Source organism: Bos taurus, chromosome 19 (genome assembly GCF_002263795.3).
Source record: "Bos taurus isolate L1 Dominette 01449 registration number 42190680 breed Hereford chromosome 19, ARS-UCD2.0, whole genome shotgun sequence".
Lineage (NCBI taxonomy): Eukaryota > Metazoa > Chordata > Mammalia > Artiodactyla > Bovidae > Bos > Bos taurus.
Window position 1 is genome coordinate 23,762,646 of NC_037346.1, and position 27,209 is coordinate 23,789,854.

Sequence of the window (27,209 nt, forward strand, 5' to 3'; positions counted from 1 at the left end):
GCGGCCTGACTCTGAGGGGCCCGTGAGGTTGTTCGGAAGTGGTCAGATCTCACATTTCCTATGTGGTGAGATGTGAGAATTTGGGGGTGAGGTAGGGGGCAAGGAAGGCCCCAGGTTTGGAGCAACTGCATAAATGTTACAGCCATGCTCTGAGAGGGAGTGCCCCGGGAGAGAGAATGAGGGCTTAAGTTCCACGTGCTGAGTTGGACAAGCCTGAGACATCAATGAGGGTGTCAGTGAGCAGCTGGGTATTTGCGGGCCAGGCTCAGAAGAAGGGTGTGACTGGAGGTAAAAACACGGAGTTATTTTTGCTGACAGGGGAATTGAAGCTGGGGGTGGACGGGTGGGTGAACTCTCCAGGGAGAGAATGGAGCCAGCTGATGAGAGATTCCTGGGGTGGCCTCCCCAAGTTGAAGGCTGGTGCGGAGGAGGCTGGAGACATGGTGGGAGGGACAGGCAGATCTGGGTTAGTGGTCTGGCGGCTACTCAAAACTACAATGCTCACTTATGTCTCGTCTTCTCAGCACAGGGGGAGCAGCCATCTGGGGACTGCCCTTACCAAGCCATGTTGCTGGCCTGATGCATCCCAGCATTGAGTTCAGGGCAGCAGTTGCATCCCGTTCTGTGGGTCCCTGATTCTGGTGGATGGTTTTTTTAAAAAAAATAATTTTATTTGTTTTTACTTTGTGCTGCACTGGGTGTTTGTTGCTTTTCGTGGACTTTCTCTAGTTGCAGCAAGTGGGGCTGCTCTTTGTTGCTGCTCTTTGTGAGCAGGCTTCTCATTGCCATGGCTTCTCTTGTTGCGGAGCATGGGCTTCAGGAGTTGCAGCTCACTGGCTCAGTAGCTGTGGCTTGAGGCTTCGGAGCACGGCTTAGTAGTTGTGGCTCACAGGCTTAGTTGCTCTGCGGCCTGTGGGATCTTCCTGGCCCAGGCATCGAACCTGTGTCTCCTGCATTGGCAGGCGGATTCTTATCCACTGCACCACCAGGAAAGTCCATCTGGTAGATGTTTATGATGTGTTGATGATACTGGGATCCTGGTTGGAGGAGCAGGCACTTATCTTCCACGCCTCTGGTTTTGCTTGAGTCTCCTCTACCATCAGGCACTTTTCTAAATTAAGCCCGGATATATGTGTTCTTTGATATATGGACTGAAGCCTCCTCCCTCCCCATCAGTTCCACGTGGAGTCACCTGTGAGGACCTGGGCTCCCACCTGCGATGTCCTCTGCAGGGTGGGATTGAGCCCAGACACTGAGGTCTGGGACACCACGGGGTGGAGGCTGGACTCTCTCCAGGGGGTCACTGGCTCTGGAGTTCCATCAGCCCCCCGCCCTGCCAGCATCTGGACAGGGGAGGAGGGTCTGACTTGGTTCCCTGGCACTGCAGGCTTGGGGCAGTGGTGGCAGGGAAACCCCTTTGGTGTTGATTAGCTTGGGAGTCACAAAATCTCAGGGGTGGTGATCCATTTCCTTTCCAGGTAAGTTGGAGGCCAGGAGGTGGGAAATGACTTCCCCAAGGTCCCACTGAAGATAGCTGTCTTCCTTCTATGGCCATAGAGTCAGTTCAGTTCTAAGACACAAACCATTTTTGATACAATGCTCTCATCCCACCCCACACACCAGGGACAACCCTCCTGTAGTTGCTCCCCCGACTGGAAAGGGCCTGATGGAGCAGAAGCTGGCCTCCAGCCTGAGAAGCACCCTGCAGGTCCCTTCCCCCAACTGGCATGCCTGCTCCAAGGGGTCCTCTCTGCCCCTCCCCTACCTCTTTGTGTTGTGGTTTTCAAGGTTGTTTTTTTTTTTCCCTTGCTAATATGAAACTGAGAAAAAGCCACCAAAGAAATGCTGAGCAGATGGGCAGAATGTGAGCCCAGTTCCCAGCCAGAATTCAAACTGTGGATGGTGTAGGGTGGGCTGGGAGAAGGGCTGAGGGCTGTCTTCCTGGGAATGCAGTGCATCGTTTCCAGGCTCACGTTTTTTATGATCCAGTTTTCATACCCAAATGGATCACCCGGCACTCAGGAGAGCCATGTGTATCTCCTGCGCTGTGCCAGACCCCGTGGGGTCAAACCAAGGCCACCGTCCTTGTCCCTCAAAGAACCTGCTGTCTTCGGGAGGCCTTAACTGAGCAGAAGAAGCCATATGGCTCAGCATGTGGCACGCTGCAGTGAGTCCAGTGGCTTCTTAGTGGGGGAGAGGAGTGAGGATGGCTTCGCGGGGAGGCCGGTGGGGGAGTTTGGAAGGGACCCTAATGTCTAGCACGGGGGTTGGTCGACCCCCCGCCCCAGGAATGACCGTAGAACAACCTTTTGGGCTTGAAGAGGGTGGGGTTGACCCTCCTGATTCTTTTCTAGCTCGCAGTAAGTGCACGGGCATTCTGTTGAGGGTGGTGATGCCGGGGCCTTGGTGTGACCTTGATCCGAATTGTCGCACTCGTCTCTGGAGCCCCACCAGGCCTAGTCTGGGAGGTGACCCTCGCTTAGCCTCCTCTGTCCCTCTCTTTGCTAGTCTGAGGGCAGCCTCCTCCACCCCAAACCTTCCCCTTTCCCGAAGACAACAAGGAGGCCTGAGTGCCCGCTGTTGGGGGAGCAGAAAGTCACGCTCCTGCTTTGTCCCCTGGCTCTTTGCTTTGCATCCCTCAAAACCCCAGCGGTGTGTCAGGCAGGCGTGAAGTCCCCAGAGGTGGGGAAGAAAGTGGACGTCAGAGGAGCCTTCTTTGCACTTCCTGTGTTTCCTGTGGGCAGGGCTGTGCTAGGTCTCTGCCTCCTGCCCTCACAAACTGCCCACTAACCACCCTCTCTCCTGGGTGGTGGGGGTGTGGGTGCTGGGGTTTCTTTTCCAGCTTGGAGCCCAGCCCCAGGCCCGATGTCAGCTCTTTCTTTGCCCCTGGTTCCTGCCCCTTGTCTTCTGTTCTCACTCTGAAAAGAGACCACACCTCTCTGTCAGGATTGAGTGAGGGGTGTCAGGTCCCATCAGATCCACCACGTTTGTGTGGGCGAGGTGAGGGGGCCTTTGTGGGAAGGGTTGGGACCCCTCTGGGGTGGGGCAGGAAGGGCTCAAGAACAGCGGCAGGGGATTTGGTTCCCCCTCCTTAAGAAAGCCCTGGGTCGGGTGGGGGGCATGACAGTTGGGACTCGCATTCCCCACCCCAGCCGCGACCGCCTCCCAGGAGTTCAGCTGGCTTTCTCGCTGGCGCTCCTGGGAGGGCTGTCCCTCCTGGGAGGGCTGTCCCTGGTCTCCACACGGACCCTGTTTATGTTGCTGGTCCAGATGCCATCCTCTCAGGAACCACTTCCCAGGAGGCCTCTGATTTCGGGCAGGGGAGCCCGAGGGCAGTGCACATGTGACGGGGGGCTTCCTGGCTCTGCACCTGTCGGGGGTGCGCCTTGGAGGCTTAGCGAGCTGGGGGATGTGTGTGCACACCACCTGCATGAACCCACCATCACGTGTGCACATGTGTGTATTGGACCTGATTTTGTTCATTGTTTTAAGGCCAGCTAGCCTACATTTCTTTTTTTCCTTCTCAAAGACATTCTGTTTTAAAATTTTTTCTTTATTTTTAAAATTTTTATTGGAGTATAGTTGTCTTTTTCTTTTTTTAGTTTTTTAAAAATTTATTTATTTTAATTAGAGGATAATTGCTTTATAATATTGAGTTGGTTTCTGTCATACATCAACATGAATCAGCCATGGGTATACATATGTCCCCTCCCTCTTGATGGAGTATAATTGCTTTACAATATTGTGTTATTTTCTCCTGTACAGCAAAGTGAACCAGTTACACATATACACATATCCCATCTCTTTTGGGTTTCCTTCTTGCAAATGACTCTAGGTGTAACCAGATTTTTAAAAAGTTTACATACATTGAAATGCATGAGTCTTAACTGTGCACTGTTATTAATGAGTACACCCATAGGACCCATACTCTGACTCAGATGTAGGCTCTTTTTGGTCCCCCAGAACATTCTATCATGTCCCTTCTTTAGTCGATCCCAACCACCCGCCCTTGGGAAGCAACCAGTGTTCTGGGATTTTTTTTTCCCCAATGTGAATTAGTTTTCACCTGCTCTAGAACTGAATTTAAAAGAGATCACATGTAGCCTGCACGTGCTTGCGTCCAGCTCAGCATAGTATCTGTGAGATCCGCCCACGCTGTAGAGCGTATCCGCAGTTTGTTCCTTTTAGCCCCACTGTATGAATATAGCACACTTGGTTTATTCTGTTGAGGGACCTTTGGGTTGTTTCCAGCTTTGAGCTGTAATGAATAGCCAGATGCTTTGACTATTCTGGTATACGTTTTGTTCTGGACACGTGTTTTCATTTCTCTTAGGTAAATATCTAGTGGGAAACGGCTGGGTCAAAGGGGAGGTGAATGTTTAACTTTATAGGAAGTCACCAAACTTTTGGCCAGGTGGTTGTACCATTTTATGTCCCCACCAGCAGCATTATGAGAGCTCTGACTGCTTCACATCCTTGTCAACATTTGCCATTGTTAGTCTGTTTAATTTTAGCCGCTTGGGTGGGAGTGTAGGGAGAGGGTATTTCATTGTGGCTTTAATTTGCATTTGTCCGATGACTAATGACATTGAACACTTTCTCACATGCTTGTGGACCATTCTTACGGTTCCTCTGTCCCTCCTACCCCTTTAAAATGGGGTTGTTTGTCTTCCTGTAGGCATTCTTTACATATTCTAGATACAAGCTCACTCCTGTCTTAATAGCGTCATTGACGAACAGAAGTTTTAAAATTTTGATGATGTTCAAAATTGATGTTCATCAAAATTGATGATAATGTTCAAAATGATGTGGGTTATTTCTTGTTTTGTGTCTATAGCTTTCTGCATCCTAAGAATTCTTTGCTTACTCTGTATCACAAAGATTTTCTTCCATTTTTTTCTTCTGGAAGATTTCTGGTTTGAGCTGTGGATCTAAGATCGATCTCAACTTAACTGTGTGCCATGATCCAGGGGCCCCCAACCTCTGGGATCTAATGGCTGATGATGTGAGGTGGAGCTGATGCAATCATAACAGAGATTAAAGTGCACAAGAAATGTGATGTGGTTGAATCATCCTGAGACCGTCTCCCACCCCCGAGTCTGTGGAAAAAATTGTCTTCCATGAAACTAGCCTCTGGTGCCAAAAAGGTTGGGGACCACTGAATAGGCATCGTTGGGCAGCAAGCCCTGTACTTGCCCAGCCTTGAGATTGAAGAAGGAACCAGGAGTCAGTGAGAGAGACCTCCGTGGCTTAATGGACAGAGGATCTCATGTCTGAGACAAGGCCCTGGCGTGACACTCCACTGTGTGTGGCAGACGCAGGGCAGGACAGGCAGCAGGCTTTGCTCTGGGAGGGGAGAAGGAGGTTAAGTTATAGGTGGAATTGACATCGGGTTGACTCATCGGTTACCAGGGAAACCAGCAGAGGAACACTCCTTCACTGCCTCTTTGCCCCTTTGCTAAGGTATCATGGTGAGCACGTTCTGATCTGAAGATTAGAACAATCACTAGCTGGGTCGGGGGCAAGTATGTAGGCATTCACTGATTGTGCTCTATGACTAAGAGGGAAAGTCTGTCGGGTGTGGAGGGTGTAGGTGAGGCCGGGACTGGTCAAGCAGGGGGATGTACAGGGAGCAGAAGAATAGCCATCATACTGGTGTCCAGGTCCATTTATTCTCGTATGGATATCCAGTCATTGAAAAGACTGCGTTGCTTTGAGACCTTAGTCCAAAATCCGCTGGCTGTATCCAGGCACCCGTGCCTGTGTGTGGTTTCTCTGTAAGCCCTGGTGTTTCTCTGGATCAGGGATGGTAAATGAATGAGCCTTGTGCCATCACTCCAGCCTTCTGCCCTGATGGCAGACGTCAGTAATGATCACAGCATCCTTGCTCATGAGTTTAGACGTGGTCTCAGGATCCTCTCTAGCGAAGCCCTGCAGGCAGCCACCGCCAGTCATTGGGAGCTGACATTTGAGATGAATTGTTCGTGGCATCTCTGACTGAACTTGGCGGAAGAGGTTAAGTTGTTTGCTCAAGGTCCCACAGCTGGTGAGAGCAGAGCCAGGATTTGGATTCAGGTCTGTCTGTGTGGCTCGGAAGCCTGTGCTGTCTTCACCACGCTCCAGACTGTGAGTCGTGTGAGCTTGTTACTTAATCTCCCTGTCCTCCAGTTTCTTCCCCTGTAGAGTGGGGACAGTGACCACCTAGAGGAGCAGGTATGAAGAGTAACGAGGTACATCATGAAGCAACTAGCAGAGTGCTTACCACATAATGGGGGCTCAGTAAATGGTTGTGATAACGATGATGGTGATGACAATGGTGATGATGGTTATATAGTTCTTGCCCTGAGACACATAAAGAGGACTTTTCTCTAGGGAACTGGGAACCACCAGCTCATGAGAGTCCCTTGCCTGCTCCCATGGAGACTTCTGAGCTGGAGGCATTGGGGCGGGGGAAGCCCTGCTTCCTAGAAATTGCTAATGGAGCTCAAACTTCAGGTCTTGGCCTAGGTGTCTGGGCCGCTTGGACCTTATTTCTTTCTCTCCTTTGTTTCAGGGAAATAGGCCATCTGGGCTTCTAGAACGATCTCTCTGGGAGTCCTTTCCCCCTCTCCTTTGATTCTCTAGTCCATCTCCCTTTCCTTCTGATGGACCATATGATCTCCTTCATTGGGGAGGCTCATCCAGTTCCTGTGACCTGGACCCGTATCCCTTTGAGGCTCTTCCTCAAAAAGATGACACAGTATGGAGTAGCAGTTAAGGACATAGTTTCTGGAGCCCACCTGCCTTTAAGGCTTTGCCATTTCCTAGCCGTCTCGGCCTCATTTCCCTCATTTGTAGAGGAGGAATATGAGAGTACCTGCCACGTGTGTTTGTAATGGGGATTAACTGAGATGATGTGCTACAGAAATGTTAGTCATTATTCCTCCAGAGAACAATGCTCGGAGATAAAGTCAGAAGGGAAGTACCCTGATTTTTCTGTTGTTAATATAATACCTCCTCAATTCTTCTTGATTTCCTGCCCTGCCTGGTACCCAGGATTGAGTGACTGTCCGTATCCAATGAACAAAAATTGAAATTGCATCATATGTGATTGGCCCCACCTGAGCCCTGTGTATCAGACCCAAAACCCTGCCTGGTAACTGTGGATGATCCTGAGGGTATTGGAAAAAGGCCAAAATCCAAGATCCTGTCCAGCAAAGATCAGAAGGACCTGGGGGAGGGGTCTTTAGGGAAGGAGCATCCTTCTGGATCTTGTTCCCGACCCTTGAAGTCAGGCTGCCCTGGGCCAGTCAGGGTTCACAGGCCAGGTGGCCCCCAGGGTGACAGGGAGAGCCTGCAGAGCTGGAGTCCTCATGAAGGATTTGGGGATTGGACTGAGTGGAGACCTGATAATTCAAGGCCATGGAGAGTCCCAGGGTTGGCCTTGGAATGCATTTTATAATCTGTTTATCCCCATCAGAAGGTTCCTTCCTGATTCCTTTTGCCTGAAGCTATATTGAAAGGAGTCTATATTTCTAGACAGACACTGACTTTGTGCTTTGATAGAGCCCTTGGCGTTTGGGGTGTCTGCTTTTTTAAAAAACAATGTATTTGGCTGTGCTGGATCTTCCTTGTTGCACGGTGGGCTTTCTGTGGTTGCAGTTACTCTCTAGTTGTGGTGCTTGAGCTTCTTATTCCACTGGCATCTCTGGTTGTGGAGCACAGGCTCTAGGCACACGGGCTTCAGCAGTTGTGGTGCATGGGCTTAATTGCTCCATGGCACGTGAAATCTTCCGGGACCAGGGATCGAACCCATGTTCCCCGCACTGGTGGGCGGATTCGTAACTGCTGGGCCACTGAGGAAGTCCAGGGCGTCTCCTTGGGGATGCTTCTCTTGTGTGATGTTGTGCAGTTCAGTCATCTCCTAGGAACGTCAGTTCCTCCACTGGTGAGACTGAGCCCACCCTGCAGGGTTGCTGTGAGGGTTATAGGAGGAAGCAGGTGGGAAGGGCTTCAGGAAACACCAGGCACCCACAACGTATTATGTTGTTATATGACTGATACTTGTGGTTGTTACCGTGGGCAGCGAGCTAAATGCTTGTGGGGTGGTTTCATTGATTATCCTACTCTTCTTCTCTTCGGGCTGCCATATGCACTACAGCACTGAGACCGGCTCAGGAGTGGGGTCCTGCCAGATTCCATGCCCCACGTCTCGTCCCAACCCGCCTGTGCGCCTGGAGGGGCGTGTCATTGACTTGACACTCAGGTCCAGTGTGCCTGGCACTTTTGGGGGACAGTGCACAGTGGGTCCTGTGTTTGTTCCTGGGGGCGTCACCCCTGCACTTCTGAGCCCCTTAGGTACTCCCTGTGTGTACCCCCTTAGTAGACCCCCTTCTCTTGGCTGAGTATGGAGATGGAGTTTCAGGCCTTAGGGTGTGTATTCGTTTCCTGGGGCTGCCGTAACAAAGTCCTGCAAACTTGGTGGCTTAAGACGACAGAAATGGATTCTCCCACAGCTCTGGAGGCTAGAAGTCTGATATCAAGGTATGAGAAGGGCAGAGCTCCCTCCAAAGGCCCTAGAGAAGGAGAATCCTTGTTGGTTTCTTCCAGCTGCTGGTGACTGCAGGCATGCCTTTGGTTTGGGGCTACATGTTTCCAATCTGCCTCCGTCTTCACGGGACCTTCTCTTCTCCCTGAGTCTGTGGGTCTTTTATGAAGATTTAAGGCCCACCTGGCTTCTACCTGGATCTTATCTCAAGATACTTGATTATACCTGAAAATAAGTCACATTCATAGAATCTTGGGTAGACATATCTTTTGAGGAGGCCACCATTTAACCCTCTATAAGAGCTGTGATGGGAGCCTGGTGAGGCTCCGAAGCTCTGCCAGCAGCTGCTCGCCCTTGTGTAGTTAGAAGTCACTCAGGTGTGACCACAGGGGTGTGTTTGTATGTATGTGTGTGTGATGGGGTGGGGCGTTGCTGGCACAGGGCTGGAAGGAACTGGCCCAGAGCAGCCACAGCTCCATGTCATGAAGGGCAGGACGTGTTCTCCTGTTCTTGCTGTCACAGAGCTCGGTACATAAGGAGCCCAGAGTGTGCTTCATCAACCCTTGGTGGTTGGTTCTTAATTCATACTCATGGTGGTACTTTAGTTCCTCGGTCATGTCTGACTCTTGTGAACCCATGGACTGTAGCCCGCCAGGCTTCTCTGCCCCTGGAATTTCCCAGGGAAGAATACTGGAGTGGGTTGCTATTTCCTTCTCCAGGGAATCTTTTCAACCCAGGAATCGAACCTGGGTCTCCTGCATTGCTGGCAGATTCTTTACTCACTGAGCCACCAGGGAAGCAATACATATGCATAATAGGTGATTTATGAATTCTCATGGACTGATCCAGCCTTGAGAATGTGGCATTGAACAAAAAAGCCCAGTATTTTCTTGGAGTTTTTATTAGATTTTTTCTGCAAGTAAACAGCACACCCTGTTTTAACTAAGATGATATATGCTTCTTATTAAAAATGTAAGCAATAGTAAAGTATAAAGAAAGTAAAAAAAAAAAAGAATTTAAAACAAAACCCTAGTAATAATCCCACCATCCAGACATATTCATCATTACTATTTGCTAAATCTGCAGACATCTCGGCATCATGCGCACATTTAGAGGCATAAATAAATGGGATCGTGTTGTTGGTGCCCATTTATAATAAAAGGAGTTAAATTCGATTTTACTTGCATTCAACCAGTGAAGAGAAAGCCAGGCCACTCAGAAGGAGTCACTGAAGTTTAGATAAATGTTTTTACTCTAGAAGAGATAGTAACCCCTGTAAGAGTCCTCTGAAGATGAGCTAAATTGTTTTATTAAATTCTTTTATTGAAAACAGACAAATCTTTGAGGGTAGAGACATTAATTTTTAAAAAATACTTACTTGTTTCTTTCTGTCTGTGCTGGGTCTGCCTGGCTGTGAGCAGGGGGCTTTCTCTAGTTACGGGGAGTGGTGGCTATTCTTTGCTGTGATATGCGGGCTGCTTGTGCAGTGGCTTTCCTTGTTGCAGAGCATGAGCTCTAGGCTTCAGTAGTTGCAGTTCCCGGGCTCTAGAGCCCAGGCTCAATAGTTGCCCCGTGGCATGTGGGATCTTGCCGGACCAGAGATTGAACTGGTGTCCCCTGCATTGCAAAGCGGATTCTTAACAACTGGACCACTACAGGATGCCCCCATTAATTTTTTAAAATAAATTATTCCCACTTTATACATACTGTTTGGCTCCCTGCTTTGAAATGTGACAATCAGGTGGCTTTGGAGGTGAGCTGGTGCTCTCTGTGAACGGCCTGGCTCATTCACTCCTTTTGACGGGAACTGCTGGGCCCTTAATAGCAGCCTGGGCAGAAAGGATCTGCATCTCCAGGTGTGTGGAGAGGTGGGGGGAGCCTTTCAAGAGCCCCGGCTCAGTTCCACATGGAAATCAAGCAGAACCCCTTGTGGGAGAGAATTGGGTTTGCTAGCAAATGACATGGCTGAGCTGATTTGATTTGGCGGCAGGCTGCAGAGGTTATGTGTCACAGAACATTTCAGTTTTGCAGGGTCGAGACATGATGCTAGACAGTCAGAGTTCCTTCCTTCCCGTGGATCTGTCAGAAGGTTTGTGTTAGTTTCTTATAGCTGCTGAAACAGATGACCACAAGTGTAGTGGCTTAAGACAAATGGATTTCTCATCTTCGAGTTCTGGAGGTCAGAGGTCTGAAATGGGTTGCATGGGACTAAAATCGAGGTGTCCACGGGACCACATTCCTTCTGGAGACTGTAGGAGAGAATTTATTTCGTTGCCTTTTCCAGCTTCTAGAAAGCCACCTGCATTCCTCGGCTCCTGCTCCATTGCTCTATCTTCAAAGGGAGCAACACTGATCGGGCCAGGCCCCTCCCACACTGCCATCTCTCCCATCCTCTCTCTTCTGTCTCCTTCTATTATAAGGACACTTTTGATTATATTCCTGGATAATCCAGGATCCTCCTCTCACCTTAGGGTTGGCCGATTACAATCTTAATTCCACCTGCACCTGAATCCCCATTGTCACCATTAACCTCACATACTCACAGGTCGTGAGGATTAAGGACAAGAGCATCTTTTGTAGGTGGGCATTGTTCCGCTATGACAAGCTCAGGGTTCAGTAGGAGAGGCTGGGTCCTGTTAGAGCTAGGTTCCTCATCTGTAAAGTGTGGGAGATTTTTTTACCCCACTTCCTAGCGGAAATCCTTGAGGCCTAGCACACAGTAGGTCTTCCTTCTATGGGATTCTGTGGCCCTGTAACTGATCTTTGGCCTGCGTGATTTCATGACTTTGTGAGATCATGACTGATTATATGATTTCAAATGTCCTCCCCTGACCATTGGAGAAAGGAATGGCAACCCACTCCAGTAGTGTTGCCTGGAGAATTCCATGGAAAGAGGAGCCTGGCAAGCTCAGTGCAAGGGGTCGCGAAGAGTCGGACACAACTGAGCGACTAACACATACACACACACACACACACCCCTGACCATGTGTAGGCCATGGGGTTTGACTTCCATGGAGAAAAGAAGCCCACTCAGCACTCATATTGTCAATATAGAGCTGAGATGTGACCTTGATTTTGTTACCTTCAATCAGCAACTTGCTGATCCCCCATCCAGGCAGAAAACTAACCCCTCGTGGAGGAAAAAAAATGACACACGCGAGCTTCCAGCCCTGATTTGAGCTGTCCAGTCTTTCTTTGAAAGGAGGTGCCATTGCCTGTCTCTAGTCACAGGTGGTTATCTTCCCCCTGTCTAACCTGAATCTTTCTTGCTGTGATCTCAGCCTGCTGGCTCTCAGCTTGGCTGGTAGGGAGACAGCCAAGCGGGTCATCAGGTCGATAATGCATCGAATCCTGGTGATCTGTTTTTAACAGATTGCATTCTAAGGTGTCACCATGTCTGTCCCAGGACCATGTTCTTGTGCTTGCTGTTAGAGTGGCCTGTCTGTTGCGGATGTGGGGTCACCTGGAGGTGAGGGTGGGGAGGGGTGAGCGGGGCAGGGGGTGGCGCGGGAGGCCCATCACTGTGCCGAGACTGGCCGTACTTAGATAACCCTCCCCAGGTGACCTGCCTGGCACGGAAAGTCCCCCTCCTGGTCCCTCAGGTCAGATAGTGTTGCTTGGCTACGGGGCAGCCAGCGAGGTTCTGGCAGGGAGAGTAAACAGGCACACGTGTTTAAAATTCAATATCCCTGGGAGGGTAAACACCCGATCAGGGCCTTCCAACCCACCGATAATCTCTAATTCTCCTCGCTTTGTGAGAGAGAGAGAGAGAGAGAGAGAGAAAGAGAGAGAGTGTGTGTGTGTGTGTGTGTGTGTGTGTGTGTGTGTGTGTGTGTGTGTGTTGGGGTGGGGGTGGGGAGGCGCTGCACAGAGACCCAGATGGTCTCTTCTGGGAATTGGCTATCAGCTGTTGTGAGGGATCGGCAGGGGTCAGAGAGTTACAGCCTCAGCCCCATGAGGACTGTCACCCTGGTCACCCGGGCGAGACTCCTGGGAACCCCTGGGGATAGCCTGGACTCCTCGTGGAATGGAACCATTGAACCGGGGATCTGGGGGCAGCTGGCCCAGACTCTGGACTGCAGAGAAATCGCTATGGTGGGCTGGATCCCTGTGGAAGGCATGCAGCACGTGGGCCACCCAATATTGTAGAAGAGGGGGGTTGAAATTGATAATCTGCTGGCCAACTGGGTGTCTTGTGAGGGACTGTCTGACCAGAAGGAAGGATGCCTTTTTCCAACTGGTCCAGCCAGAGGGGCGCCCTGTTTTAATTCACACAAAGGCACTTTGTAGGTGAGCTTTGGTCTTGCTAAAGGGAAACTCATTGTGCTGGTTGAGTCCTCAAGACCTCCTGCGGGATGCTGAGCATCACATGGCCTGTTCCTAGGCACCTCACTTGCCTCCTGAGGAGGAGCGGCAGACTTACTCCCTCTGTGTGGGGTGGGAAAGTGGGCTAGCATCCGCTTAGATGCAGGTACAAAAATGCCTGCTTGCGGCATCTCCCAGCACTTAGTGGGGGAGACCCTGGGGTGGGGCCCTACTGAGGTCATTCCTGGCCGCCCTCATTAGATGGTAATGGGTGGTCTACAGCCAATGAGGCTGATTATTTTCCCTGCATGCATTTTGTGCTTTCTCCTCTTCTGTTGCTTGGGCTTCTTCCTTGCCCGCCCACCCCACAACCTTCCTCCTTCTTTCTAAATCTCCTCAATCAAAGGTGCAGCTTGGGCCTCACCTCTTCCATGAAGCCTTCCCTGAAAGCCCCTAGTAGGAGTTTGTATTGCTTGCTCTCCTGCATGGGAGCACCTAACAGGTGGAAGTGCCAGCGAAATCCTTTCATTCACTTGGCAAATATTTATTGATCACCAGCCATGGATTGGGGACTGCTTTAGGGCCCAGGGAACCAGCAGTGAGCCTGGCAGGCATGATTGCTGCCCTCACAGAGCTTGCTGTCCAGTGAGGGAGATGGATAGTAGATAAGAAAGTTATCAGACAACAGCAACTTCTGATCAGTGCTCTGAAGAGAGACACAAACTTGGTGTTTGTGGGTTGGGCATCATTTTCAGGGTGCTCTTTGAGAATACAGTGTCTGTGGGAGGGAGAAGTGGTTTTCCCTGGGGCTCAAGGAAGACCTGGAGAAGGCAATGGTAACCCACTCCAGTACTCTTGCCTGGAAAATCCCATGGATGGAGGAGCCTGCTAGGCTGCAGTCCATGGGGTCGCTAAGAGTCGGACACGACTGAAGCGACTTAGCAGCAGCAGCAGCAAAGAAGACCTGTAGGAGGTAACATTTAAGCTGAGCACTGAAGACCCTGATGTTGGGATAGATTGAGGGCAAGTGGAGAAGGGAACGACAGAGGATAAGACGGTTGGGTGGCATCACTGATTTGAGCAAGCTCTGCGAGATGGTGAAAGATAGGAAAGCCTGGTGTGCTGCAGTCCATGGGGTCGCAAAGAGTCGGACATGACCGAGTGGCTGAACAACAACTGAAGATGAGAAGGAATGCCCATGTGAAGAGATGGGGTTGTCTGGATGCTGGAAATAAGAAGTGCAAAGGCACTGAGACAAGGAAGAGTTGGTGCTTCGCTTTTTGTTTCCTTTTTAATCTTTTGCTGTGCCGCACAGCATGTAGGATCTTAGTTCTCCAATAAGAGATCAAACCTGTATCCCCTGCATTGGCAGCGTGGAATCTTAACCACTGGACCCCCAGGGAAGTCCTGGGTGCATGCTTTTTCTTTTTCTTTCTCCTTTTTCTTGAAATATAGTTGATTTACAATGTTGTGTTAGTTTCAGGTATACAACAAAGTGATTCAGTTATAAATAAATATATATGCATATTTATATAAAATGTATATATATGTATATATGGATACATTTTATACATATGTAACATAGATATGGGTATATAAAATGTATGCATATATATGTTCTTTTTCAGATTCTTTTCCATTAAAGGTTATTACAAGATATTGACTATGGTTCCCTGTGCTCTACAGTAGGACCTTGCTGTTCATCTGTCTGAGCTTTTGAGGAACACAGAGGAGGCCTGTGTGGCTGGAATAGGGTGAGCAAGGGGAGGCTGCAGAGAGGCAGAGTGTGCCAGTCCTGTGGGTCTTAAGAAGGGTTTGGAACCTGATCAGTGGGGCGCTGTGATTCATCTCTGACTGCTGCGTGGCTGTAAATCAGCAACAGTGGAAGGAGGGAGACCAGATCGGAGGCTGTTGCTCTAGTCCAGGCAAAAAATGAAGGAGACTTGAACCTGAGGCAGAGCGGGGGTGGGGCAGGTGGCTGTTGGTAGTGGAGATGGGAGAGATAGGAAGGGATTAGGGTTATGGTGAGCAAGTCAGGAACATGGGAGGTGCTGGTGGATTGGACCTGGGAGTTGATGGAAGGGAGGGATCTTGATGTCTCGTCATCCCAGGTGGGGCTGGAGCGATGGGTAGGTTTGGGTCCCATCTTAATGAGAAGGAGAAGCCCGCGGAGAGACAGGTTCAGAAGAGCAGATCAGGAGCTCTATATTGGACATGCTGAGTTTGAGATACCCATGAGACCGCAGATTTGCTAATTTGGAGATCCAAGGAGAGGTCAAGGTTAGAGACATTCAGGTGGGGGTAGCAGTGTACAGCTGGAATTAAATTCCAGACAGATGGTTAAGTACCTTGGGATGGCAGGAGAGACAGAGATGAGGGGAGATCCCAGTCTGAGCCTTGAGGGTCTCCAAGAAGAAGAGGAGGAGCCTGCGAGGAGAGCTGAAGAAGACCCTGGTACCCTCAAAGGAGGAGGAAGTAGTACTGAGGATGAAGATGAGGGCAGAAGTTCTTCTGGGCTTTGGCAACATGGAGGTCAGTGATGACCTTGACCAGAGCAGTTTCAGGGGAGCTGTGGGGCCAGGTTGATTGACGGATGGAGGCAGGAAGATAGTCACGAAGAGGTACAGAATTCTGCAGGGCTGACCAGAGTGGCCATGTGTAGAAAGACGGTGTTTCTGTCTGCTCCAGCTGGAGCTGGGGTCTTCTGTGTGCACAGCCAGGCACACAATCCTCCTGGTAGCTTGGACCCCGTGACCACCTTGCCCCACCAAGGCACCAGGCTCTCTTCACAGCTTGGCACATGGTTTCCCAGGGCAGGACATATCCAGGCTGTTTGGTGATTCCAGGAGGGGGTGGTCATGGTTGTGAGAGACCAGCCTGAGCTGTACACATTCAGCCAAAATCCTGAACGCACCTTCCTTCTGCGTCCTTTAGGCCTGTCCATTAGGCCTGGGAGAGCAGGGTCATGATTTCACCTCCTGGCGGCCCTTTGGGACTGGTCACTCCCAGGGCTCCAGTTCACTCTCTCCTCTGGATAGCCGTGTGGCCAGAGGAATTCCCAATTCAGTGTAAACGGGGCTGTGTCTTGGGACCAGAGAACATCACCTGCCCTCTGGGGGGCTGAGAGGGGCCTGGAAATGTGTCTGGGGCTGTCTCGGCTGCATCCATCTGAGGAGCCGGGAGTTGACTTGGTTCTCCAGTTGGACCATCCATTCTGCTCACCTGGCCCCCTTGTGGCCCCTATCATCAACAGCAGGCTGAGGAGGGGGACTGGGGAACAGTGACAAATCCACCAGCTGCCTGCTAAGCCATCTGGGTCAGGCTGCCAGGAGCTGGGCCCACCACTGTGTCCACTGCCATCCTTGCTGCTTGGGTGTCCCTGGAGACCTCCTTGGGGGAGACCAGGCCTCGGTCAGGATGAGCTCCATGTTCGCAGCGTCACAGGCTCCTCTGCTGTTTCGGTCCCGCCCTGCTGGCTTCAGAGAAGGTCTGGAAAGTGACATCAGCCCTCGGAGCCAGGCACTGGCACCACTTCCAAAACATCCACTGAATGCACGGACGGATCTCTTCTGGTGGGAAAGGAGTGGACTGTGAGAAGCAGGCTGAGGTCTCTAACTTCGCGCCTCCTTCACTCAGCGTGCCTCCTTTGTTGCCGGTCTGCTTTTGAGGAGGGGACCACTGGGCAGGCAGATTGCAAACGGCAACAGATAACTGTCTATAGCAGGAGGGTGTGTGCAGCTGGCTAATGGTCCTGGCCTTGGGGGCTCATAAACCTCCCAAGGACTGGGTGTGTGTGTTTGCATGAATGAGTGTTTATGGTGTGTGGGGTGAATGTGAACATTTGGGTAGGTCTTTGTTGTACTGTTATGTTTCAGGGTGCTGTATGGGGGTGGGTGGGTGCTGGGGGATTCTGCATTGGAGGGAATATCTTTTGCCTTGTGAAGGCCTGCGTTTACCCCAGCGCCCCGTTTTATTCGTCCCAGCTGGCACAAGGGGGCAGGGCAATCGTGTTATTTGACATATGGTTTAGAGGGAAGAGAGCTGCTTAGTGTCACAGTCCCCCGCATTGTATACATATAATTAGGCTCTTGGAGCTCAGAGGACTGATTGTAAGATCACTCGGGACCGAAGCGTTTATTTAGGTGATCATTAACGAGAAGATGGGGAAGGAAGAGAACATGCAATTTGCCAACATGCCCTTCCTGCAGGTTAGTCTGAAATGAAACTCCCAGCAACCTTCCTCCTGCCGTCTCCTGCCTTCAGGAGAGGGCCAGGTCAGAGTCTTTTAGGGGCTGCTCAGGGTTGAGACTAGTTTCCAAGTGGTGCTAGTGATGAAGAACCTGCCAGCCAATGCAGGAGGCAAAGAGAGGCTGATTGATCCCTGGGTCGGGGAGGTCTCCTGGAGGAGGAAATGGCAACCCCCCTCCAGTATTCTTGCCTGGAGAATCCCCATGGACAATAGGAGCCTGGTGGGTTACAGTCCATAGAATTGCAGAGTCAGACATGACTGAAGCGACTTGGCACGCATGCAGCATGCACAGGGTTGAGATGGGGGTGCCTCGGATGGCATCTCCTGGGGAACATCTGGGAGTAGGATCCCCCAAAGTTGCCAGTTTCCCATGATTTCTTTCCTGATATTGCCCTTTGCTCAGCCCAGCACAAAGCATGTATTGATGTATTCGGTTCTCAGCCCTGAACATCTGATGAGAATTGGTTGTGTGCTAGGCAAGTACTGGCTCCAGCAAAATCCCAGTAACCTATTGTCCTGGGTGGAGGCGAGTGCTAACAGGAAGGGCCCAGATGAGTTCGGACTCAGATAATCTCTAAACCTTGTTTTTGCCACTTACTAACAGTGCTAATGTGGGCAGGGGGTATGGGGAGCTTTGTTTCATAGTAGACGTGGGTCAGTTGGGACATTTTGTAGGCAGGAAGGTGCTGGGGAGGCAAATAGCTTGCTGGTCCCTCTGGGGCGACAGATTAGCCCCGATGGAGGGGAAGGGAGAGCAGCCACCTGCATATCCCATAATGAGCGTGGAAACAGAGGAGGCACAGAGATGGAAGAGACTCACTGAGAAGGTTGGTGTGTGGTGTATATCTTGGTATATGGCGCCTCCTACTTTAGAAAGAGGTGAGGTTGCTCCCTGGCACTCACTCAGTCTTGCCTGAACCGCCCTGGGCATGAGCTGGGTAGTGAGAATAGGATGAATGTTTATTTTGCTGATGAGCGAACCGAGGGCCGATCACAGTCACGTGACTGGCTGCTGGCAGACGCCTCCCCGGTGGTAGGTGGTTATGTTCGTGGGTCCTTGAGATGATGCTAGACTCTGCCAGGAGGACGGGGACACTCTTGTGGATGGGTGGGGGAGCTGGAAGGGGAGCCTTGGGCAGGGGACAGCTTCTGGGATCAAGGAAGGAGAGCGGGGTTTTCTGGGGAGGCTGCAGGTTCCCCGTTTGCTCTGTGACGTGTTCTCTGTGAGTCAGAAACCCAGGAGCTCCTGTAGCCTCTTTTCTCTTCCAGGTACATGTCAGGGCCGGGATTGAGAGAGGAGGCTAACTGATCCCACAGTCCTTAGTGCTTGGTTCTTTTATTTTTTTAATTGAAGTATAGTTGATTTGCAATGTTGTGTTAGCTTCAGGTATACAGCAAAGTGATTCATACCTACACATATATATTAATATGTCGTTAGTCACTCAGTCGTGTGTGATTCTTTTTGACCCCATGGACTATAGTCCTCCAGGCTCCTCTGTCCATGGGATTTTCCAGGCAAGAATACTGGAGTGGGTTGCCATTCCCTTCTCCAGGGAATCTTCCTGACCCAAGGATTGAACCTGGGTCTCTTGCATTGCAGGCAGATTCTTCACCGTCCGAGCCACCACATTATGTATTAATATTCTTTGGTTCTTAAAACTCATTTGATGGCAGGGAGAGATGGAGAGGTGGTGGCAGGGCTTCTGCTGCTCTTGCTGCAAGCCTCAGAGTCCTGGTATGTTGGTAGCAAGGCTGCAGTTTCCACTCCCATAGAGCCAGCAGGAAAATAGGCAAGATCTGGAGGGCAGGGAAGAAGGAGAGGGTAAGCTGGAAGGATGCTGGCTATGCAGGAACCTTGCCTGGGGAACAAGGGCCACCCAGGAGTGAGGAGAGAGCCATGCTTCTGACACTCAGCCAGACACCCACCCACCCACCCAAGCCAGTTAGGAGACACAATAGCTGTGAAGTGCCAGCCACTGCATTTCAGGGACAAGGGGGTTGGGAGGGAAGCAGACATTTTTCTAGGAGGACAACACTGTCTTTTGGTCCTACCTTCTCAGCTTCAGTGTTGCTTTATTTCCTATTCCTCTGGACAGACATGGGCAGGGGGACCTGGGCCTCTTGCCTGGACCACAAGTATGGTCACTGGTGAGATCAAAGCCAGACTAACCCCCTCCTCACTCTCCTGCCATGAAGCCTTTGTTGAGGCTGTTGTCTCCCCGGGGGTACTTAACCCTCCAGTTCATCCTGTGGCAGACCCATCAAGGCTTATCTCGGATCATCTGATAAGGTTCATAGGCTGTTTTTCCAGTGCCCCAATGGTGAGGCTCAGAACTGAAGCTGACCCCAGCTTTATTGGGAAGACTAGAAGTTTCAGGCCACTGGCTGGATCAGAAGCAGAAGGTCTGTGGACTGGCACCCCAAAGCCTGACTTGGAGAGCCTCCAACGGTGTGGACACCGTGATTCCTTCACCAGCCCCGGGCTGTGAATCTTGTGGTTGCAAGGGAGGGACAGCTTGGAAGCAGCGGTGCAAACGATTTCCTAGAAAATGGGGCTGGATTGCTCCAAGGCAGCCACACGCTTACAGAGCCCCTTGCAAACGCCCACAGGGTCTGCTGATGTCGCTCATAACCGCTGCTGGTGCCCCTCGTCGTCTCCTTTTCATCCTGTGTACCCTGTAGGTTGGTGCAGTGCTTTCCAGCTTACAAAGCACGTTCTCAAACTCGCCTGGTTCTCACAGACACCCTGGAAGAGAAGAACTATTTTGCCCACTTTAGAGATGAGAAAATTGAGTCTTAGAGAAAGGTGGCATTCCCCTTAGCCTGCTGGTGAGACACAAACTTGAGGCAGACAAAATTCCGACTTAGCACTCTTTCTCCTACTCCGAGAAATAATTACTGAGTACAGATAATTGCTGCGTATCTACTACTGTATTTCATCGTTTCAAAGACACGTTTCCGCTCTCTCTCATTTAACATCTCTGGACTCAGGCTGCACTCCCCTAGCAATAGTTTGCAGTTGGTGGTGTTTTTGCTTTGTTTGTGGTATACAAAGTAAAGTATCTCTTATGATGGATGTCCTTCAAGATTTGATGAAATGTGGCGTGTGTAGTGTGTGTAGATGTGACTTCTGCTGGCCAGGAGTTCTAAGTTTAGGGGAAAGATCAGACACTCCTAGGAGCCATTCAGATAAAGCAGAATATTAGAGGAATTTCCTGGTGGTTCAGTGGCTAGGACCTGATGCTTTAACTGAAGCAGGGCAGTGGGTGCGGGTGGGGGATGCCCAGGTTCAATTCCTGGTCAGGGAACTAAGATCCCACAAGCCGTGTGGTGCAGGCCCAAACCCAAACAAACAAAAAACAAAACAGAATATGATACCCAGATCAAGTCACGTGCCCTGGGAATTCTGGCTGAGAGGTTTCAGAAAGATTTGAGAGAGGTTGGCAGGGATTTGAGTATCCTGCTTCTTATGGACCAGCCATGTCCCTGAGCCCTGTTAGTGTGGTGGTTCAAAGTTTGGATGCTGCAGGCTCTCTCTGTTTGTATCGATGATGCGGCCTGTTGCGTAGTTACTTAACCCTCAGCCTCAGTTTCCACATCTGAAAGTGGGGATGGTAACAGTGACTGCCTCTTGGGTGGTCAAGGGGATCAGCTAAGAGGATGCACTTTGTCAGGGACCTGAAACCCGTAGTGAGAGCTCAGTAAACATCAACTGCTCCTGTCACAAAATTAATCCTATAAATCCGATAGATTCAGGGCCGGCCGACGTGTGTTGATCAATGACCGTTCCCGTATTTGATGACATTTGTCATCTCATTTCATCGTCACCGGGAAGATGGGTATCATTCCAGCTTTACAAATGAAGAGCATGTGGTCCGAGGTTACAGCTGGCCAGAGGCTGGGCTGGAATTTGGATCCTGGTCTGTCTGATTCCCAGTCCCGTACACTTTCTACTGGACTAGAGCTGCCGGTGAAAAATTACCTGCGGGGGAGGAAACCCTGCTGATCCCAGTGGCCTTGCTGCAGGCAGGGTTTTTATAATCAGATGACTGTTGGGTGCTCTCAGTAGTGGCTTTTCTGGCTTTTCTGAAGGAAGAGAGCCCTCATTCAGAGATGTGGGGGCTAATCTGACAGACGGGAAGTGCGCTCAGACCTTAACCTCCCCTTCCCGGCTCTCAGCGGTCAGTGGGCACTTGTGCCCCACCTGGATGGCTGTTGGTCTCTCTGGTCCTCGTTCCTTCCTCTGTTCTTGCCTGTCCTTGGACTCACTCTTGTGGTGTATGGGTTCCCCCACCCCTCACCCACCCTGGAGAGGCTGCCAGCCTGAGGTCATACTGCCACACCACTGCTCATGACCCTGCCAGGGGAGGCTGAGGGCCTACTCATCTGGAGTCTCCTTCCTGCCCCTTGAGTTTAGCTCAGACACACTTACCTTCGGTCCCTCCCTGACCCCCTCTGCCCCTCTGTTTTCTCCACCACATCCTGTCTTTCACCTACAATGCCTGGGTCTGCTGCTAACCGGCCATGTGACCTTAAGCAGGTCAGTTGCTGTCTCTGAGCTTCATTTCTCAGCTCCTCCCGACCTGCGTTAACCTAGGGGGCAGGTGGGAGGTAGTGGGAATGAACCCTGGGCCTGGATGTTGACTCATGCTCTGCTGCTGTGTGTCCTTAAATGCAGGGCTTGGTTTTTTGGTACCACCATGACTCTATCTGCAAGATAAAGAAAGTAGCTCCTTTGGGAAGGTCCCTCCTTTGCAATGTGGCTTCCCTGGTGTTTCAGTTGTAAAGAATCTACCTGCCAATGTAGGAGACACATGTTCGATCCCTGGGTTAGGAAGATCCCCTGGAGAAGGAAATGGCAAGTCACTCCAGTATTCTTACCTGGAGAATCACATGGACAGAGGAGCCTTGCAGGCTACAGTCCATGGGGTCACAAAGAGTCAGACTCAACTTAGCAGCTAAACAACAACCACAACTCCTTTGCAGCAGACATTGTCCACTCCTCTGTGGGTCCGTGCAGGCATCGGCTCACCATCATGACTGGTCCTCTTTTATTGGGTTCTAATTATTTACTCCTGTGATTATCTTAGTCACTAGATGGAAGTCAGTTCTTTTATTCAGTCCTTCATTCATCAAATATTTATTGAGCACCTATGTGCCGAGAGCTGAGGTTAACAGATGAAGGGGGGGAAACAGATAATTAAATGAAAAATTAGAATGCAGAGATAAGTGACCCAATAGGGCACATGCTGGATGCTTATGGAAGTACTACTTGGGGGAGGGGTGGATGCTCCGAAGGCTTCCTGGAGGAAGTGATCTCCAAGCTAAGGCCTGAAGGACAAGTAGGAGTCAACCATGTCAAGGGGAGTGGGTAGAAAGAAGGAGAGGAACTGAGGCTGATCTTCCCAGGGTCCACAACCCTGAGTCAGTGCCAGGCCCAGGGGGGATCAGCAAGCCTCTTTCCTTCCTTGCTGCCTCTGAATGCATTTCTGCACGGAGGCAGAGGCTTGGGAATACAAGGCCTCCTGTACTGGGTCCTGGTATGCTGTGGCCAAGCGGGTGGCAGAAGTATTCTGGATGTGGCATGTCCTGGACAGCCTGGCTGCAGGGTGGGGTAGGAGTGGGGCCCTGGTATTGACTCATGGGCCCAGAGCAGGAATGCAGATGAGCCAGAAGCAGGTGTGGGAGGATGTTGAGGACACAGGAGCCTCATCCAGGGGCAGGAGAGAAGGGCTCATTAGGCACAGCCCACTGGGGCCCCTTTAGGGACAGGGAGGGTGGTGAGCTTGACTACTCCTTTCTTCTGACATGGACTTCTCTATCAGGTTTGTAAGAGTTGGAAGGGACACTGCCAGCCTTCTCCGCCGCCAGGGTTTCCTCTGGCACGTGACGCCTCCAGATGTGTGAGATGACCCAGTTCACCTCCTAGAACTCTGCCCCCTCCCCCACTTCCCTGACCTTCATTGTCACTTGATGCCCCCTGGGATGGACTCATGCCAAGACCTTCTCTGACCTCGATTGAGCTATGTCCTCTCCCAGTCCCTGGAGACATATCCTGGCCTCTCTGATCTCCCGTGGATGCTGTTGGGGTTTCTGGGCTCGAGCCAGAGTAGGATGGGACTGCACTGGACAGAGCATGTGGGCTGTGTGTTTGGCGGCAGGCTGGGCTCCAGGAGGGGAAGCAGAGATAGGATAGGCTTCCTAGGGACTTCCCTAGTGGTCCATTGGTTAAGACTGTGCTTCTGATGCAGTGGGCACAGGTTTGATCCCTGGTCAGGGAACTAACATGCCACATGCTACATGGCACGCCAAAAAATAAAAATGATCAGCTTCTGAATGGGGCTGAGCAGGTGGTGGGGGTACTTTTCACACTGTCGCTGGGGGCCAGGGCATGAGGAGTGAGCACTGGGGGAAGGAATGACGATCATCATAGTGGCCACATACTGAGGGTGTTTGTGCCTCACTCTCCCTGGGCGTAGTATATATATCACACCCTACTCTACAGCCACTGTGCAAAGCGGGTCAGATTTTGTCCATTTTACAGATGTGGAAACTGAGGCTCAGAGGCTGAGCAACCAGCCTGCACAGCTTGTAAGAAGCAGAACTTCAGGTTAAAGCCTTGTCAGCTATGCACAAAGTCTAGGGGCTATTTCTTCCACACCATGCTGCTTTTTTTTTGAGGGATTTAAAAATTCATTCCCTTCCTTTTGAGCTGGGACATTACTTTTCTTCCAGAGCTGGAATGGGACCAAGGCCTATGGATGGATGTGAAATGTGATGTGTTTATTAGTGTTGGAAGAGACTCCGAGACCCAGGTGAGCCCTGGGCTGAGCTCTGGGGCCTGGTTTCTTTGTTAACAGCATAGCACTTGGTGCCTCTGGGCCTTGGACTATAGATGCAGTACAAGTCTTCTCAAGCCATTTACTTTACTTATTTTTTATTTTTCTTGTGGGATAGCTGCAAGACGTGAGGACTGCTCTCTTTTTTAAGGCACATTTAAAAAAAATTTAAACCAAAGTAATACCTTACAATGATTGGAAAAACAAAACCGAGAGTGTTTGGTCGGAGAAGGCAATGGCACCCCACTCCAGTACTCTTGCCTGGAAAATCCCATGGACGGAGAAGCCTGGTAGGCTGCAGTCCATGGGGTCACTAAGAGTCGGGCACGACTGAGCGACTTCACTTTCACTTTTCACTTTTGTGCATTGGAGAAGGAAATGGCAACCCACTCCAGTGTTCTTGCCTGGAGAATCCCAGGCACGGCGGAGCCTGGTGGGCTGTCGTCTCAGGGGTCGCACAGAGTTGGACACGACTGAAGCAACTTAGCAGCAGCAGCAGCAGCAGCAGAGTGTTTGGTGAAAGAAAGCCATTCACCATGCCTCTGTTCCCTCCTACCAGGTGGGGAGGGTTTAGTTGCTAAGTCGTGTCCGACTTCCCAACTCAGGGATCGAACCTGAATCTCTTGCATCAGCAGGCAGATTCCTTACTGACTGAGCCACCACGGATGCCCTCCCTCCTACTAGACCCACCTGCAAAGTCTTTAGCAGGTGGGTTTTTTCCTAAAGAAACAGTCTTTAGCTGTTTCTTCAAATCTTTGAGTAGGAGATTTTGGGCACTATGGGGACGACGTGAATGCCTATAAGATGCTGGCACCTGCTTTCTTTCTACTTCATTTTTATTCTTCTTATACATAGGGCTTCTCAATTTGCAGATGGGAAAATTGAGGTCCCAAGCCAGTGGGGCCTGCCCTGAGTCCCACAGCATGCTGTGCCCCAGTCCTGTCTCCTGTCATACATCACAGGCCAGCAGCATTGAGAAATCACTCCAGATGAGGATGGAAGGGGGCTTCCCTGGTGGCTCAGTGATAAAGAATCGGCCTACCTGTGCAGGAGACACAGGTTCAGTCCCAGGTCGGGGGAGATCCCACGTGCCATGAAGCAAGTAAGCCCGTGCACCACAGCTACTGAGCCTCTGCTCTAGAGCCCGGAGCTGTAACTAGTGACGCCTGCGTAACCTAGAGCCTGCACTCCACAGCTGCTGAGCGTGCACTCTAGAGCCCGTGTGCCACAACTACTGAAGCCCTCACACCCTAGGGTCCATGCTCCCCAACAAGAGAAGCCCCTGCAATGAGAAGCCCAGGCACTGCAACTAGAGAAAAATCTGTGCAGCAATGAAGACCCAGCACAGCCTAATTAAACAAATAAATAAATAAATGAAATTAAACAAAAAGATTAAGGCTGGAGAGACAGTAATGCTTCCAACACCCCCAAACGAGTCTCCCCTGACAACCTACAGCGCCTCTCACCTGGGGGGAGAACCTCTCGCTCTTACTACATACGCTATGCGGTGGCTCCACCAGCTCTGGGTTCCCCAGAAAAACAGTGGCGGTGACAGAGGGGTCAAAGGTCAGATCCAGTCAATGTGGAATGACAGCTCCGGGCGGACACCCAAGTCCTGCAGTTCCTTGTTTGATCTTAAGGAAGTTGTTCAACGTCAGCAGCAGCAGCAGCAGCAGCTGGGGTGCTAGCAGCCACCACAACGGTGTTGCTCAGGCAGACAGTCAGGGCCCCCCTCAACTCGCAGGGGAAGGCACTGGTGGAAGATGATGGATTTCTTAAAGAACGTTTTGGTGAGTGTGCCCGGGTTAGGGGGCTATGCCTGTCCACACCAGCTGCCCAGAGTGGCCCGGTCAAGGCAGGAGCCAGATGACCACTCCCGGTGTCACCTGGCAGGGAGCCCTGGTGGGGTGCGGAGGCCACTGTCACTCGGGGAAGGAAAGACCCGGGACAGAGGGGATTAGGGCTGAAGAGGGGGTGTGGGGTGGAGTCAGGGACCAGAGCCTTTCCCCCTTGACCTGGAGGTGTGAGATGGGGGCCCTGGTGTGAGACCGGGCAGGGCTCACATCTGTGCTCCTCTGTCGAGGCTTCCTGATGCCGGGTGAGGGCCTGAGGGGACTCTCACCCACCTGCAGGCTGTGCCAGGTGGGGTGCCAGGGGCAGGAGAGGGAGGGACACTGCAGCTGCCTTCCTTCTGCCTGGCTCCAGACACTCGGAGCTGGCAGGCCAGCCCTGTGGCTGCAGCCCTCCCTGCTCTGTGCTGGGTGCCCGGGAAGGCCCTGGCAGGGGCCCGTGTCCTGTCACAGGGCCCTGGGGCTGTTAGGGTGACACTTGGGAATGGTGTGTGTGACGTTTCCCCCTGGCCTGGGAGTCAAGGTCCCTTCCTGCCAAGTCAGATTGTCCCTGGAGGCTCTGTGGGCACCCTCCTCTTTCAGCTCTGCCAGACCTTGTGCCCCTCCTGCTGAACTGGGGTCAGGACTGCTGTCTTCTCATTCACACCTATCTGTGGCAGGCGGAAGTTCGGGGGAGGGGGGTGGGTGGGCTGAGTTCTTTCCTTTCTTTCCCTTCCTGGACTGTGACTGTTTAGGGAGTGTGGGGCGTGATAGGATACTTGTTTGAGGGTTGGTCGAAAAATCCCCCAATCTCAGGCTGAGCCACCAGTAGCTCCAGAGCAGGGGGCAGGGTGTAAGCCTGGTGACCTTGTTACAAACTGAAATGTCCTGACACCCCTTGACCTTGGCAGGGTGTGGAGTGGTGCACTGGAGGGAGATGGGTACCATCTGATTTATCTTCCAGAAAGACTGTGTGGCTGATGTCCGAGGGGGCTGGGCTGGATAAGGGGTCACTGGTGTGGAAGCTGGGGACTGCCGAGGAGGCTGCTGCGTGGTCCTGATGAGGGGCAGTGAGAGATGATGGGAGTAGGGATGCTGTTGACAAGTGCTCAGACTTGGGAGATGTTTTGACATTGGACTTGCAGGCCTATTGGGGCTTCCCTGGTGGCTCATAAAGTGAAGTATCTGCCTGCAATGCAGGAGACCTGGGTTTGATCCCTGGGTCAGGATGATCCCCTGGAGAAGGGACCCCACTCCAGTATTCTTGTCTGGAGAATTCCATGGACAGAGAAGCCTGGCAGGCTATAGTCCATGGTGTCGCAAAGAGTTGGACACGACTGAGCAACACTTTCACTCTGCAGGCCTACTAGGTATGGAGAATGAGGAAAAAGAAATCAGTGATGATCCTGGGGATTTTGTCAGAGTGGGTGGACAATGGGGAAAACTGGCTAGGGTGGAGG

At 51.3% G+C, this 27,209-nt stretch overlaps 1 protein-coding gene across 8 annotated transcripts in view; it reads left to right on the plus strand.

The window, feature by feature from the left end:
- Nucleotides 1-27,209, plus strand: part of RAP1GAP2 (RAP1 GTPase activating protein 2) — a 202,277-nt gene that overhangs the window by 97,885 nt on the left and 77,183 nt on the right. Inside the window, exon 1 of one of the 8 annotated variants that reach the window (XM_005220161.5) lies at nt 19,058-25,710. The exons of 6 other annotated variants lie outside the window; for them this stretch is intronic. In XM_005220161.5, the coding sequence (XP_005220218.1) occupies nt 25,684-25,710 (27 nt within the window). In that variant the 5' untranslated portion in view covers nt 19,058-25,683. Of the gene's footprint in view, nt 1-19,057; nt 25,711-27,209 lie in introns of those variants that run through there. One more of the 8 variants, XM_010815879.4, reaches the window with a different exon arrangement.